The sequence below is a fragment of the Chondrus crispus genome, genomic scaffold (genome assembly GCF_000350225.1).
Source record: "Chondrus crispus Stackhouse genomic scaffold, scaffold_37, whole genome shotgun sequence".
In the NCBI taxonomy this organism is placed as follows: Eukaryota; Rhodophyta; class Florideophyceae; order Gigartinales; family Gigartinaceae; genus Chondrus; species Chondrus crispus.
The window spans coordinates 15074-32056 of NW_005179283.1; the positions used below are offsets into that span (position 1 = coordinate 15074).

The 16983-nt window shown below is 49.9% G+C and overlaps 1 protein-coding gene; it reads left to right on the forward strand.

Moving 5' to 3' along the window:
* The first annotated feature begins 3543 nt into the window (after nt 1-3543).
* On the forward strand, nt 3544-6039 carry CHC_T00006134001 (hypothetical protein). XM_005718235.1 is given in 2 exon segments: nt 3544-5739; nt 5740-6039. The coding sequence occupies 1 exon segment, from the start codon at nt 3544-3546 to the stop codon at nt 5737-5739; it is 2196 nt and encodes a 731-aa protein (XP_005718292.1). The 3' UTR covers nt 5740-6039.
* The last annotated feature ends 10944 nt before the right edge of the window (nt 6040-16983 follow it).

The window sequence follows — 16983 nt, forward strand, 5'->3', positions numbered from 1 at the left end:
TCCATTTGATCCCTCGTCGGCTCGGCACACCGTCAATTTCCGACAAGTCCGTACCTATTCCGGTTCTGCTGGTCTGCCCTTGATTCGCTTCGGGATTTCATTACCTCCAGAAGGCTTGTCTTTCATCTTGACTGTACGCTTCTTAGCGATGAATATTAACGCTTTCGTAAGCAGCACAGGTCCGGTGATTCGGAGCACCAGGCAAAAGTTTCCAGCATCATCGTTGAAATGGGTATGTTCGATGAGACCTCCGGGAAGTGGAAGAGGAGCATGGGATTTTGACGAGGTTCCCAATCGTTCCTACAGAGGGTCTCAACCTCAGAATGGCCCACCCCGTCGAGACCAGGGTGACCAGCGCAGGCGTGAGCAGAACCCAAGAGCTCGAAACCCAAACCAGAGACGAGACCCACGAGAACGTACATACGATGAGGGCGAGCGTAGATACGAAGAGGGCGAGCGTAATGCACGAGAGGGGGACTATTATGGAGAGCATCAACAGCCTTCCTGGCGAAGAGATGACCGGGACAGATTTAATCGTGAATCGCAATATATGGATCGCCATCGACGAGAGGGCCGAAACAGTGCTCAAACGGAATGGGGCGGGCGCCGCAATCCCCGACAAGGGTATATGGAAACGGAAGAACCTTCAATTATTCAGAAGGCCCTAAATGCGGAAGACGATGACCTGGTGTACGGTGTTAACCCGGTTCTACTGGCGCTCTTGGCCGGTCGACGGACGAGATTCGAGGCGTTGTATGTACAGGAGGGTCGCGGGATGGTGAGAAACAGAGACACCGCGGGCCCGGCAAAAAAGGTCGACAATGATGCAGCGTTCGAGAGAATCATGACGATGGCGACAGGAAAGCAGATTGAGATCATCCGTTTGGACAAGGGGGATATGAACATGCTATCTCGAAACCGGCCGCACCAGGGCCTTGTGTTGCAGACGTCCAAGCTCGAGTACGAGGATCTGAAAGGTCTACCGAAAGTGGACGAGACTACCGTGAACTCGCGAGGCGTTGCGCCATGCTACCTTGTCCTGGACGAAGTGACGGACCCGCAGAACGCTGGTGCATTGATGCGATCGGCGCATTTCCTCGGGGCGGACGGGGTGATTGCGTGCCGTCGCAACTCGTGCCGACTGTCGCCAGTGGTGTCCAAGGCGTCAGCGGGGGCTTTGGAGATGATGCGCGTGCAGGGGGTTTTGTCCATGCCCCGTTTCTTGAAGGGGGCGTCGGAGAATGGATGGCGCGTGATAGGGACGGCGTTGAGCAACGACGCTTTGAGTGCGAAAAGCGTGAGGCTGGACGGACCCACGCTCGTGGTGATGGGCAGCGAGGGACAAGGGCTGCGGACAATGGTGCGGAACGCTTGCGATGTGCTGATCCGGATAGAGGGGTCGCGAGATGAGGAGGTTGCGGTCGGAATGGGGCTTGCGCATGACCCGGTGGATTCTCTTAACGTTAGCGTGGCGGGGGCTTTGGCATTGTACCAGTTGCTTGGGCGATGAATGAGAGGGTTGGTTATTGGAGGGGTTGCGAGCACGGCAGTGTGGTTTACGCATGGCGGTGGGATGAACATGCATGTCATGCATACGGTAGAGCCACGATGAGGGTGGGGGAAGCGCAAGTTTGTCTTGCTACCGTACAGTTGTGAAAGGCAATGTTAGCTTTGGATCAGCGATCGAAGATCGGCAAAGAAGATGTGTACACAGTCCACACCCAAATTGCGAGCGCGACTTCAAGTACGGTAAAGTACGGTAAAAAATAATTTCCGGAGGCGCCCACTGGGCGCCTCCGGAAATTATTTTTTGTGTCAGAGTCATATTTTTCTTTTTTGTGAACAAAAAATGAGTTTTACCACGGAAATGCTTGCGCACATAATGTGCGTCCCCCTACTGTACGCATGCTTTGAACTCGTTCCTAACGACGAGCACGGTGTGTCAGGGTCGCTCCTAACGACGAGCACGGCACCGGACGCCGGCGATGACGCCGTCGGAGCTCTATCTACAGTGTGTGCTGTGAGCTAAGCTCAATCATGATGGTGTTTTCACCGAGCAGCCACCGTCAGAACCATGAATGACCAAATGGCTATTCTATTGCTACTTCTCATTCAGAGCCATGCTCGGTAGGATGTAGATGTCGAGTCTCGTCGGTCGGGCGGCGGCCGACGCTTTCTCTGTGTACAGTAAATTTGGATTGTACGCGCGCACATTTTGACATTTGTGCGATACACATTTAACCTAGCATGGGGTCGCCCGTCCGAGAAAACGGCGCGTTGTGTGTGCACAACGCGCCGTTTGTGTGTCACAAAATCCCGATTTGGTCAACACAATTTGCGATTTTAGAATTTCAGGAGTCGCCCAGTACTGTAGACTACAGTATTTTCGATACTCGGTTGTAGCCCTTTTTCAACCGTACAGTATGATACAAGCGGTACTGTATGCAAAATGGTGTACTGTACAGGATGTCGATGTGGCGATGGTTGAGGTATGAGAAGGGAAGGATATTAAGGATACTGAACTACAGCTGGCACTCCGGTGCATTATTTACAGTAGGTCGGCGGCGACGGCTGCCCTGTGACTTCGGGCGTCCGGCCCGTCCGGGTTGTCGGAATATAGCATACAGTAGTCAAGAGTCTTTCTCTACGGTGCTCGCCCCTCGGCGTTCGGCCGAGGTTCCGGCGCTGGCGGCCCCTGCCGCCACAGCAGCGGCAGGGCCTAATGGGTGTGACGATGGAGGGGCGGTGTCAGACGAAAATAATGACCACTTCGTGGTCTCGGCGTTAGCCGGGATCTACAAGGGTGAGCGCGGTCTTGTAGCCCGAGTAAACTTTACCTTTCTCTAACTCTCTTTTGCTTGTCTCGGGACCAGATCAACACGGTAAACCTTTCTGTACGGCAGTGGCAAGACTGAAATGTTGTGCTGTACTGGAACAGTATTGGAGCAAGATTGTTGCCAGATTGTTGCCTGCCGAACAGGCGGAACTGTGCCAGCGCAGCAGCAGCGATCACCGCTTTTTAATATTTTTATATTTATGCAAAAGGTGCCGCTCCGTGCACAGTGCGGCACGCAAGCTACGCCCCCGAATTATGAAAAAAAGGGAAAAAAAGAAGAGGAGTTGTCGCCAGATTTGGAGGATGCCAACTGTTCTGATTGCTTGATTGTCGTCCACAGGACGGCTTGTCGATCCGGGCGGCGCGACCCAACGCAGCAGAGACGAGAGATAAAGGTGCTGTAGAGCACGAAGATGGAATATATCGTATCAAGGTTGTACCCTTGGTACTGTACCGTACTGTACAGTACAACGGTACAGCATATGTGCAGTATTCGCAAACGTGGCGTTTTTCGCATCTCGCCTCACAAGCACCAGACCGTGCAAGCAAAGCTATGCTTTACTGCATAGCAGACGCACGCGAAGAGACATCGCTGTTCACAATCTGTGTGATCTGCTCAGATGCCTCTCCCTATCCACTTTGCACATACGCGGTACCATGTACGTCGGATGTCAATATCGACTGTCGACAGGTCGCCACTGCACTCGATGCGCAGACGCAGTGTTCCCTCAGACGCAGTGCTCCCGCAGACGCGGCGGCCTCGCAGGTTGAGCGCTCGTACTGAGACTGCACGGTATGCGAACCTGCTGCGCCCTCCATTACAGCTCCAAGCCACGTATTGCGCTACTCCCCTTTTTATTCGCTGGACACCCTCCTCATCACCCCCCGCAGCCGCATCACGCACGTCTGCTAACCTCAACTCGCTGCATCATTACACAAGCTTTCAGGTCCCGTCCCTCCACACTCCGCCTCCGACTACAACACCATCAGTACATAAACAGCGCATCGCCTGTCCCGTGCACACACTTTTCGCTTCCACATCCACTGCTTGCTCTCCACCTTCCGAAGCCTGGTTATGCACTAGATTTCCTGTGCTAAACCTGCAATCCCTTGTTTCGCTTTATGCCCCTCGCTCCACCCCCTTGACACCATCCTCCTGCTCCTCCCCCCCGCGACATCCCTTCGCCTTTGTCACCGATTCACTCTCCCACAACAATCGCCACTCGTCTTTCCGTGCCACTCCATACTGCCAAGCACTCTGCCTTTCAGTCATGCCGGAACACACCCTTAACAATGTCGTCAACGATGTCGTCGCAGTCCCGAAACCCAACCCTGCAAAGGAGGCGGCTGCTCTTGTTACGTTCGATAAAGAAAAGCTTTTCCCCAAAGAAGCCGCTGAGAGATGTGGACTGGATCATCAAAAGATGTCCGTACTTGAGATCCCCAACGGATCCACAGCCTTATACAATGCTGTGCTTCAATACGCCGCCCACTTCGCCGTGGACGTAGGCGCAGACTTTGAGACTCTAAAGCCGGTCGATGAACCGTCCCCGGAGCCAGAGGGAAAGGCGAAAAAGACTAGGACCAAAGTCCGTACCGTAAAGGGCATCGACGGTGTGTCTTACCCCCTGAGGGAAGGCCCTGGTGAGTTGACTTCGTTGTGGAATTGCCCTGTTGACCGCTATGATCCTTTGGAGGCTACGGACTCTGATTCAGATTCAGATTCGGAGGATGAATCAGAGCATGCCTTTTTTGAGAGTGAAGATGTCGGTGCGGACGAAGCAAGAGAGAGGTTTGCTTCCTTGTTGGCTTCCTATACTAGCCTCGGAACTCTCAAAAAGAAGGTCGAGCCACCCGTGCAGCGTTACCAAATGGGGCTTGGACTTGCTAAAGTCAAAGTGGGTGACCACATTGTCTTCATCAACCACTGGGGCTATGGTTTACCGGTCTCCAAGAGTTATGCCGTGGAGGTATTCCGCTCCGTCGTGCTGGGCGGCTACGACTCAAAGGCCATGCAGGAGCTCTGCGCTGTGGCGCTTAAGTGGCGAAGTGACCGCGAACAGGCGAACATGACGCCGAGGCCAGGAAGGTTCACTCTTTTTCGGTACAAGACACACGGGGGGCAAGGAGATTGGTGTAATCAGGGCTACAAGCGTTCCCGATCGCCGAAGAGTGTCATTTTGCCGGATGGCCAACTTGAGGCGATTGTGAAGGATATCAGAGATTTTGTCGCGAAGGACACAAAGATGTGGTACGAGACACACGGCTTACCTCACAGACGCAGTTATCTGTTCCATGGCCCCCCGGGATGTGGAAAGACATCCACTATTCGTATGCTTGCTGGCTTATTCCGCTTGAACGCATGCTTTCTCAGTTTCACTGCTTCTGATTTCAGCAACCAGGTACTTCAGGACGCTCTGTCTTCGCTTCCGCGGAGGGCATTGCTCGTTATGGAGGATGTTGATGTACTGTTCAATGAGGATCGAAAGAGTGAGGTCTCACCTGCACTGACATTTTCAGGCATGCTAAACGGCATGGATGGCTTGGTCTCTACCGATGGGATCCTCACCATCTACACAACAAATCATATAGAAAAGCTGGATCCAGCGCTTATCCGCGGTGGGCGGATAGACCGACGGTTTGAGTTTGTACATCCAAACCACAAGCACATGTGCTCCTTGTTTCTTAGCTTTTACGAGAATGCTTCAAAAGAAGTTGCGGAAAGATTTGCTGATGAAGTCTTGAACCGCCCGGAGGAAGAGGCTCGTTCCATAGCGACGCTACAGCAGCACTTTATTTTCACCCGAAAGTACGACGCTGAAACATCGGTCAAGATGCTTCCGCAATTTTTTTCTGAATTCTATCCCAAGGGGGCGAAGACGAGAAATCCATTGTATCTCTGAGCTTTGTAGTTGTTGCTATTATGATTTGATGGTCTTTTTGAGCACTCTGTTAGAGCAAATTTCGCTTTATGCGTCGTATGTGAACGTAATGAAGTGATGGCGGAATGTATCTGAAGCAGGGCTGAAAGGTCATATTTGTTCTTTACCCATACTGCATAGATTACGTATTATCTAGTGATATTACTGTGACTGTATCGTCAGATGCTTTGGGTTGGCTTGTGGCGTTGCATCGAGAATTTTGCTGTTTGAGGATACTTACCGTGCAAGACTAAAATCGCCTCCGTTGCATTGCCCGTATAATCCGTCCAGTGTAGTCTACTGTACTCTCGGTGATTCAAATCCCCGATAATTGTGACTCCACTATAATTGCAACAGATTTGCAACAGATTTGCGACAACGGGCCCGGGGGATGCCGAAAAATATCTAAAACATGAGGCCGTTTCAATTCCGATACAGGGGGGGTCACGATTTAGTGCCCTCTTTGACAGTGCCTCCCTCGGTTTAGTGCCACCAAAACCCGGTTGTCACGGCTTATCATAACACGACACGTGAAGTTCAATTCTAGGTCGAGCGCAATGCGACGCCGCGCACTCGCCCGGATTCATATTCTTCCACATTCACGTTTTCGTTGAGGGCATCCTTTAAGACAGCATGGACGGGCATGTTTGGACATGTATGGACGTCGGCCTGCACCTGATTGGTCTATATAATACTTTTCTTAACAGTATGATGGCGCACACAATGTTAAAATAACAGCTTCTATCATTACTAACGTGCCATGCAAAACAAAAATCATTGGCTATCGCTACTGGATAAGTGTGAATGAAATCAATCTAGATCCAATTTTGCACATATCAAAATCCAGTTTAATCAGTGACGCGCGGTCACGCGATTTTGAACACGCCATTTTGCCGCGTCTACATTCCCCAGCCCCTCCCCGCCCCGCCCCGCACAGCTCGCCGTCATCCCCTCACCCGCCTTCCTCCTCTCCTTTCTCCGCGCCCTGCCGCTCTGCCTCTCGCAAGGCGCGCCGCGGCTGCGCGGGCGGCGCGGCTTCGGCGCTTCGCCCGCGTGCGCCGCCATGCGCGAATGAAGCAGAATGGGTCTGGTGAGCTGCTTGCGGAGCAGAGTTGCAAGGGGCACTTCGGGTTTCTGGCGCTCCGCATTCACTTCCGTTCACCTTTTACAAACCTTACATCTGCAAGCCCAACTCCGCATCACCCTCACCGACAACCATCTAACTAACATCCACTGTCCATCTAAACCAACTCACAACTCATCCCACACCGAGTACAGTAAACCCGATGCCCAACCATTGCTCCAAAATAAAATACCTCTCCCCACCATCCACCCCACGACCACCTCCTCGTCCCGCAACCGCTTGCAAACCGCCCCCTAGCTGCGCCTAGTTGACGTAATGATTGATCCCATATCCATGCAGCAAGTGTAGTGCAGTGACTTTGCGCCCTTATCGCTGGTCACCGCCGTCGCGGGGCCGCGTTCCCCGCCTTTGACACGTGTATCACACGTGTGCTCATGCAAAGTGTACGCGTACACTTTGGATGAGCCCACACGTGTATGGTGTGCGCTCTCGTCTATGACACGTGTACTCATCCAAAGTGTACGCGTACACTTTGGATGATACCACACGTGTATGATAAGCGCACCACACGTGTACTGTGCGCGCACACTTGGGAAGGTACCCCACGTGTACCATACGTGGCCACACGTGGACACACGTGGACACACGTGTATGACACGTATATGATACGTGTACAACACGTGTACGACACGTATACATACGTGGTGCCCACAAGTTTCTACGCTAATTAGCGTCCAATGCCAAGTGGCAATTCTAATGACGATAATTAATTATTAATTACCCATTTAGTAACCGACGCCGACGACGGCGCTCGGCCTATATAGGTCGGGTGTCGGAAGGCGCTACAGTAAAGAGGCATCAGGTGATCGGACCCCATCTCTGGTAGGATCCTCTACGGTTCCTATCTAGTTGGCGAAGTCTGGTACCTGCACCCTTCGTCGTCACCCTTTTTCTTGTTTTCCTTTACTTCTTTCCCTATTTTCTACGTTTCTACGCTACACTTCTCCTTCCTTCTTTCTTCTCCCTTCTTTTTTTGTTCTTCTTCGACGCTGTCGATAGCGGTCCGCGACGCGACCGCCACCCCCATTCCTTCTAGTTACTCGATCTCGAGTACCCCTTCACGCGCTGACCGCGACTCTACCCGCCATTCTCGCGTTACCTCTGAGCTACCACGGACAGAGGGTCCCGAACACCTTGGTGGTGACTGGACATACCGCTTTCCCTCATAGCGAGATTTACGCCCTCGTTGGCGAGTGTGTCCACTGCACTACAACCCCCTCTAAACCTGTCTCCGAACCTGCACCGCCCCGCGCTCACCTTCAACCGCCTGGCCCGCACTGTCCGCTTGAGCGCGAGGTTGAGCAAGAACACCCAGCTCCTGTACCGGTCGCCGAGCCACACCGTCGCCCGGTCTGCCATCAACGTTATCCCGGTGATCGGGTCCTGCACGTCCAACGTCAGCTCACCACCCCTCTCCGTCGTGGCGCACGGCGTGCTGCACACTCACTCCTCGTACGTCAGAGCGCACGCCGGGTAGTTGTTCTGAAACCGTCCATCCAGCACGCGCCCGTTCACCACGTTGACCGTTCGCAACGCCCGCGCTTACGGCCGGTGCCGCCGCTGCGCCCGCGCCAGCGACGCACTTCCACGCGTCAGCGCCATCATCTCGTGTCCCCGCCCGCGCTTGCACGCCGCCAGGAACCCGAAGCCCCCCTTGCAACTCTGCTCCGCAAGCAGCTCACCAGACCCCTTCTGCTTCATTCGCGCATGGCGGCGCACGCGGGCGAAGCGCCGAAGCCGCGCCGCACGCGCAGCCGCGGCGCGCCTTGCGAGAGGCAGAGCGGCAGGGCGCGGAGAAAGGAGAGGAGGAAGGCGGGTGAGGGGATGACGGCCAGCTGTGCGGGGCGGGGCGGGGAGGAGCTGGGGAATGTAGACGCGGCAAAATGGCGTGTTCAAAATCGCGTGACCGCGCGTCACTGATTAAACTGGATTTTGATATGTGCAAAATTGGATCTAGATTGATTTCATTCACACTTATCCAGTAGCGATAGCCAATGATTTTTGTTTTGCATGGCACGTTAGTAATGATAGAAGCTGTTATTTTAACATTGTGTGCGCCATCATACTGTTAAGAAAAGTATTATATAGACCAATCAGGTGCAGGCCGACGTCCATACATGTCCAAACATGCCCGTCCATGCTGTCTTAAAGGAGGCCCTGAGACTGGCGACCTCCACCCATCGCCCAATCAACCCTCGTATTGATCACCTTTCCTGATCGCCCCCCTTCTGACTCAAATGGACATGACAGCAAAAATATCGTCACAGCCCAAGCCTGAAACGCGGCCAACGCGCCTCACAGTCAATCAAAATGCAGACATCGCGAGACAAATGCAAACAGGGACACTCGGTAATCACATCATGAAAAGTACCAGATCTCTCGCCGAACTGTAACAAACATTCGATCAAATATCAACCGTACCATGGAAACGGCAATTACTTCAAACTTCTCTCTAAACAGCAAATCCGTCAAAGCATGTGCCCTTCCGTTGCTCGAAAAGTTGCTTCTTGAATTTATCACAATTTCCCGTTCACTCAAGATGCCGGTTACTCAAAGCGTTATTCAGGCAAAGGCATTGCTGATTCAGGACGAACTTTTAAAGGGAGAGCAGTCGATGTGCGCAGCCGAGCATCATGCGCTGGATATTTTCAAAGCATCATGTGGATGTGTAAGTCAATTTGTACAGCGTCATTCCCTTCGTTCGGTTTCCTTACATGGCGAAGCTGGCTGTGTTAACCTCAATGCCATCGGAGAGCGCATTGTACTACTGCGCCGATTGATGAGCAAGTTCAAGGTTCAAAGAATTCTCAACATGGATGAAACGGGACTTTTTTATAAATTACTAGCTCGGAAGACATACATCTGCACACATGAGAACAGAAAATCTGTTCGAGGAACTAATGGCATGAATGCGAAGGTCCGCATCAGGGCATATGTCTGCATTAATGTTGATGGATCGTTGAAACTACCGATGGCAATTATTGGTAAGAGCAAAAACCTAAGATGCTTCCGGCTTGGCCAACCTCCAGTGCCCTACTTTAGTCAATCTAATGCGTAGTCCGACGCTGTTACTTTTAAGAAATGGTTTTGTCAGGTCTTTCTTCCATATGTCAGGTCTAAGACATCTGACCCCGTTCTTCTCCTGATGGACAACTGCAGCCTGCAAGGTACGGATTTAGAAGATGTAAGAGGCCAAGTATCGATAATGACACTACCACCAAATTGCACATCAGTGCATCAGCCAATGGATCTAAGAATTATTTCATGCTGGAAGATACGTTATCGCCATCACATGTTGCGGGAAATTGTTCGCGACATTGAGGACCGAGCCACGAAGCGCAATATAAATAAAAAAAGACCGCTGGAACGAGAGGCATGAGGGATGGATACGATCCTCACATGCTTGATGTTTCCGAAATGGTCCACATGACTTGGGAAACTGTCAGCTAACAAACAATTGCCAGGTGTTGGGTCAAAGCAGGTATTCTGCCATTGGAGATGCAGGCTGACCTCACAAGTCAGTACGGAAAGATGCATGGTAGTCGTGTATCGGCAGATAAAGAAGTTTTAAGAAACATAATGGAAATGATGAAGAACTTATCTTTAAATGTGAAAGAGGACGACGAACTTTCAACCTATGGAGTTGAGAACATTACGATTGGAGACGCTGAGAGTTGGTTATGTGCGGAGGAGGAGCCCAATGTTGTAGACGGAATGGCAAATGATTCATTTGACTTGGCGCGCACATTTATTACTGGTCCCAATAGTCATTTGACGGATACAGATGACATGAATGAAGATTGCAGAGATGTGAAAAATATCCCGAGTTCTCTGGTTGTATCGGCTATATTCTGCGAGTTGGAAGAATTAGCATATCAATGTGATGTTACAGAGGCCTCTGTACATTTAAGAAAGACCAAGAAGGCTTTCCTTTCGTCAAAGGCGCAGTCAGGAAAGGACTTTTCAAGGCAGACGCTCATTAATGAGTACTGGACGTGGATATTGTGTCTGATACAACGCGTAAAGATTCATTGCTGAAAAGTGACCTTTAAGACCTTTACGGACGACTCTTTTCGCAGTGCCACCCCCCCCAATAGTGCCACATTATGCGATATGTCAGGCCCTAGCACTAAATCGTGTAGTGCACTGTAATTGAAATGTAAAAACGAACAACCCCGCTGCTTTAAACGTCGAATTCAGGTTGTCTCCCTTCATGAAACCCAAATTGAAAGTTCAAAATAACAAAATGTCTGTCAAAAAATAGTGATAGTGAGAAGCTAAGAGCAAGTGTAGCAGTTGTGTAAATCCCAATATTTGGCCAAATTTAGCCATGGGGCAAGTCTAGCAGTGCAGTATGTCCAAAGTATTTGGTGTATAGTATACACACGTTTTGGTGTAAATTTCTGTTCTCCACCGACACAAATACACCTCGAAATACACCAACAAGTCCAAACTTTTATTTTAAAACTAGATTGATTCAGACGATGAGAGTGTCAAGTGTATTCACAGCTCTACTTCCCGCGCAATTTTCCCACTCCTCATCATAAAGGCTGTGCGGGAATTCTCCCAGAAAATTTGAAGGAAATAGTTTGAACAGTTTATTAATGTCTAGAAGAGCCTACGGCCGGCTCTTCAAACCCAACCGAGCCTCCGGGTAATCGGAGCGCTGTTCTTGGAGGTTTCTGCATAGACACTTCTGTTCAAATCTGCCTTCGGAGCAGACCCACGCGCTAGTCGCATGGGACTGTCCCTTATATACTAAATTACAGTAACCCTAAACAAATGCAAGTTCGTTCCTCACGGCGTGATCCATTCACGTGGTGAGGTACGTCGCCCTATGAAAGACATTTTTACAGCTGAACCCTCTCCAAGTACTGTATGTTAAAGATAAGGCAGCAATCCAAATGTACTGGTTGTGTTACGACAGTATTGTTGCTGAAAGTGTATGAAACAGTTCATGGACGGCTTTACGACCATACGCTTTACATTTGGTCTTTATTTGTATGCGTCCTAATTTGAGACTTCATCGAACCTTTTTGGGTACGACGTAGTCGTCCTCGCGAGGGGTTTTTGCTGTCTCAAGGGTTTACAGGGTTAGTATAAAAGGGAGCCTTTCAATTCTCAGTAGGAGAGGAGAAGAGCAGACCCAACGAAGAATATCAGAACAACTCCCTAGGTGACAAGTTCCGTTTGTCGGGAGAACCTACAGAGTAATCGATACCGGCCGTCAGTATCTATTTCTTCAAAACTTTTTGACGCCTAGTTTTCGACTACAGTATTTCTCCTCAGTATTTTCATATTCATGAATTACGAAATCTCTCGGAAGCAATCAAGATTTATCGCTGCGCCAATAATCGACCATCATTTACTGAAAATCAAATCCAGTGGACTCTATTCAAGCTGCTCACGTAGGGCGCATCTCAACTTTATACTGTCTACTGTAACTCTACAACTTAGGGTTTTCCGCCGGCGTTCTCCGTCCCGTCTTGGTTGACCGGAACTGCGCATCTCTACCGAAAGTCCTTTCATCACCCAACCACCTCGCTTTCAGCACTACCTGCGCAAGTTTGTTTTTGGGGAAGGCGTCTCTTCGCCTGTAACGGCTGATCCGGAACTATCCGAGGACGCAACGTTGGCGATTTGAACCAAGGTGATTCCCATTTCTGGAGCCCCACCGGTCCTTCGGGGCGGATAACGGTGATTAGAGTGATAGCCAGGTGATTTCCGAGCGGGTGATCTAACGGGTTGTCGTACCGTTGGTATAAGTAACGTCTTTCCCATATCACAAAAATGTCAAGAACTGCTGGAGAATCTGCGGGAAGCCATCCCGATGCTCCCGCCACATTATTCATGCAAGGTGACTCCGGTCAACTATTTGAAGGTCTAAATGATGTTCAGAAGGGATTCGTTACTTCAATTCATCTATTAGAAGGTTCGGAAGAAGATACATCTTCGCTTCTACAATCAGTGTCCGACATGTTCCCACCTGCAGACCTATTCTTCAAGGAGCTTCGCAGCCTTCCTTCTGTCTACTCGGAACTGCGTAACTTCCTAGACTCCCGGGGTGCTCGCATGACCCAACATTTTTCCAGAAGGATCATGATAACACTTGCGCACAACTTGTACGAAGAGCAAGAAGACAAACAGGCTGCTGGGGACATTGTTCAAGTTTTCATCGCATCTGGTCGGAGCAATCGAGATCAGAGTTCGGAAACGCAAATTGCTCCCGCTCCAATTTCATCCTCTTCTCGAAGCCCAGGTGCTAGCTCAATTGACAAGATAGCTCACAATGTTGCAATGAGGCTGAAGGATAAGGATCAAAAATTCAGTGGCGCCATAGGCGAATCCGCCTATGGCGCCACTGTATTCATCGACAAATTCCATCCAGCATTAATGCTGGATGGAATTTGTCGATGAATATAAGCAAATTTCTCGAGACTACGGTTTGCGCATGACACAAAAGTTGCAATATATGCAAAACTTGTTGCGAGGTGATGCAAAGAGGTTCTATTCTGACAAAGTCGACGAGTATGCGACAGAATTCAACCAAACTGTGGATATCGTAGAGTAGGAGTACAACTCTACCGTGCGTCAAACAAAGGTGAAGAATTATCTCAACACCTTGAGAATTTCGAAGTTCATTGCTGAAGGATCAGAACTTTCCGATGCACTGGCTAGGGTACACAATATCGTCAACAAGTTCAGTTGTCAGGCTCCAGCATCTCATCGTGGCGAGGCACACAAGATCGAGTTTTTACACCAAGCCGTCATCGGGTTCGATTGGGCCAAAGATCCTCTCACCAGGATTGCGACAAACAATTTGACCTCCGAAGAACTATATGGAGAGTTGGAGAATGCCTTACAACTTCAGAAGGAAGCGGCAATAGCCAAACTTCGGGACAATGTTGCAGCACGAGAGAAGAAAACTGTATTACAGGACGAAGGAAATGAAGGCATTTTCTACGCAGGTCAAGGCTGATATGGCCGCCCTCCTTCTCTTGTCAATAATCGAGGAGGAAAGGCTGTCTCATTTGGACCGAGCTCCAAGTTTCCCAAGTCCTTCGATCCGCTGTTCGTTTCTGGTTGTTTCAATTGTGATGATCCTAATCACATCGTAAGCAAACGTCCTAAGCCTCTGAACATCAAGGAAGCTGCCGCCAACAAGCTAGACTACTATGAGAAGAAGAGGGGGAAGACAGGCGGCAATGTACATCTTGTGCTGGCTGAAATATGTTACCAACTTAAAAAATCGCAGGAAGTGGAAAGTTCAGATACACCAGCCGCTTCAGAACTTGTTTCAGATAAGGAAATTCTTGAAGATGTTTTCACCCAGGCAAACTTCAACGTTAAAATCGTCAACGTTGAAGTAGACAACAAACTAGAACAGTACGAAGCCGAAGGAGAGCAACTATTCACATTATTCGAATAATATTCTCCCAGGGACGTGCTGATCGGTTTGGGCCGTGACGACTCAGATGTGAAAAAAATTCTAGGAGCCTGTATCGATACTAGTGCTCAGAGATCAGTGATCGGGAAGGAACAGGCGATGGCGTACTGTGACTTTTCCAGTATACCGTTCCGACTCGATTTAGAAACTTAACAGCGAGTATTCAAGTTTGGAGAAAAAAGGTACAAGGGTCTTGGCACACTCTGCTTACGCATCCCAGTCGAAGATGATCACTTCATCTATGCAGATGTAGAAGTTGTGGACCTGTAAGTCCCTTTGCTTCTAGGCCTAGAGTTCCTCGTACAGTATGGAATGCTTGTTGACACAGCCCATAACTTGCTCTTTTCTTCTGCAGGTGGATGGAAACTACAGCTAGTGAAGAAACACGGTCATCTCTATATTGAGTAGCTGGACGACGTTCTATACACAACTGAAGAGCTCCGCAAGATGCACCGGCATTTCTTTCATCCGAAGTCCGAAAGGTTATATGCGGTAATGAAGCGATCCGATCCGAACAATTGTTCACCGCAAGACCCCCGCGAGCTAGAGGATGTATCCAACTGCTGCGACGTTTGGCAGAGACTTAGTCGTGCCCCGAGCGGTTTTCAAGTCTCTTTGGCAAAGGAAGACGTCGTATTCAACAGGAATTTGTGTGTTTACATCATGTATCTGGATGGCAAGTCAGCCCAGCACTGCGTAGACCGCGAGACGAAGTTCAATGCATCTGAATTCCTGTCAGGCGAAACTTCCGACACAGTATGGCAAACCTATCAGATTATTTGGTCTTTGCCGTATGTTGGACATCCGGAGCACATGCACGCAGACCAAGGACCACAATTTAAGTCTCGACGATGGCAGCGCTTATTTCATCTATCTGGCATTGACTTAACGCTTTCGGGAGTAGAAGCGCACAATGCCCTCGGAGAAGGTGAGCGTTATCATTCGTATTTATGCCAGACCTGCAACAAAGTCAAAGCAGACATCCCTTCAATTGACTAATGCTACGCCCTTCAGATCGCCGTCAAGGCTGTCAACGACACTGCACGCCCAAACGGACTAGTTCCTTCCTTACTTCTCTTCAGTGTTCTTCCCTGTGCTCTGGTAACCACTCTTGACTTGCCCCACCAGAAAAAGAGAATGGAAGCGATGCAGATCGCTCGAGATGAAATGGCAAAGCTCATTTCACAACGCCGGATCAACACCGCGCTGCACTCCAACGTACCTACAGCTACCTTTTCCGATATCAAAATTGGATTTCAAGTGCTCGTCTACCGCGAACCGCCAGTAAACAAATGGACTGGTCCATACCAAGTCCGAGACGTCTTTGGGAAACATGTTTTCCTTGATGTCAAAGGACGCCTTGCAAAATTCTCCCTGGATAAGACCAAGCCGTACTACAAGGACAACAACCTTGGTCAAGGCGAGGACAGAGCTATTGCAGGACAAGATGAGACAATCCCGATGCAATCTGAAGGAACTGTCTCGTCACATGATTACACAAAGGCAATGGATGATCTTTTGTCCGCTCTGCGAAAGAACATAGGTTCTTTGAAGACGGCTGATGACGAACCCATACACGATTGGGAGTTCTTCACACCTGAGGAAAAGGTCTATACGACGAAGATATTGTCCCCTGGCCCTGTTGGAGACTCAGACCAATTCCGTCAAGCTAAGCAGCTACAGGTGGAGGGTCTGGAGGACAGAAAAACATGGGTTTTGGTAGATATGCGAGAGTTACCGACAGACGCAAACATCATCGGTGGCAGGTATGTGTTGACTATTTAGGAGTTTGGGACGCACAACGCAACACCAAAAGCTCGCTACGTTGCGCAGGGGCACAAGGATAAGGAAAAGGAGTTTCTCGTGCACAATACCACGAATCTACGCCAGCGTTCAATCAGGGTGATAGTCTCGTTCGCAGCTGTCAAGGGCTATCGCATATTCAGCCATGACTTAAAGCAAGCGTATCTTCAGAGCGATGAAGAGCTCACGCGGAAGATATATGTAGCACCGAAAAAGAAGGACCTACAGTTTTCCCGCATCTCTGCAGAACAGGTGCTCGATCTTCAAAAGCCGCTCTACGGAAACGGAGATGCTGGAGACTACTGGGGTGCTACATTTGATAACCATGTGAGGAGTGACTTGCACATGACACCAACGTCAGGCGATCCTTCGCTTTACCTCATCATCCCGCAGTGCAACAAAACGAGGATGAACCTGAAGAATGCATGGGTGTATATGTCGATGATAGTTTGCTAGCAGGAAACATGAAGTTTCAGCAGCTCACAGAAGCTACTCTTGTCAAGTTTGAATCAAGGGAAAGGGAGTGGGACAACCTGCGGTTCTTCCGATGTACTATCGAAACAGTCGAGCCAGGCATGTTTAAGGTCAGCCAGCAGGACTATATCGCCAAACTCGGACTTGTTCGACATTTGAACATCATCGCAGTCTTAGGGCTGAGGTAGCGTGGGCAACTCACACACGTCCAGATATAAGCTGTTGCGCCAACCGTGCTGCTCAAGTCGTACCAGAACCGTCCGGTAACGTCCGAGAAACACATATCAAGCTCCTGAACAGTGCGATAAAGAAAATCAAGTCTACCTCAGAGCTCGGACTGCGCTATGAAGAACTGGAT

What these genes read in the sequence shown, in the direction of transcription:
- CHC_T00006134001 (XM_005718235.1), top strand. Translation starts at nt 3,544, where the DNA reads ATGCGCAGACGCAGTGTTCCCTCAGACGCAGTGCTCCCGCAGACGCGG.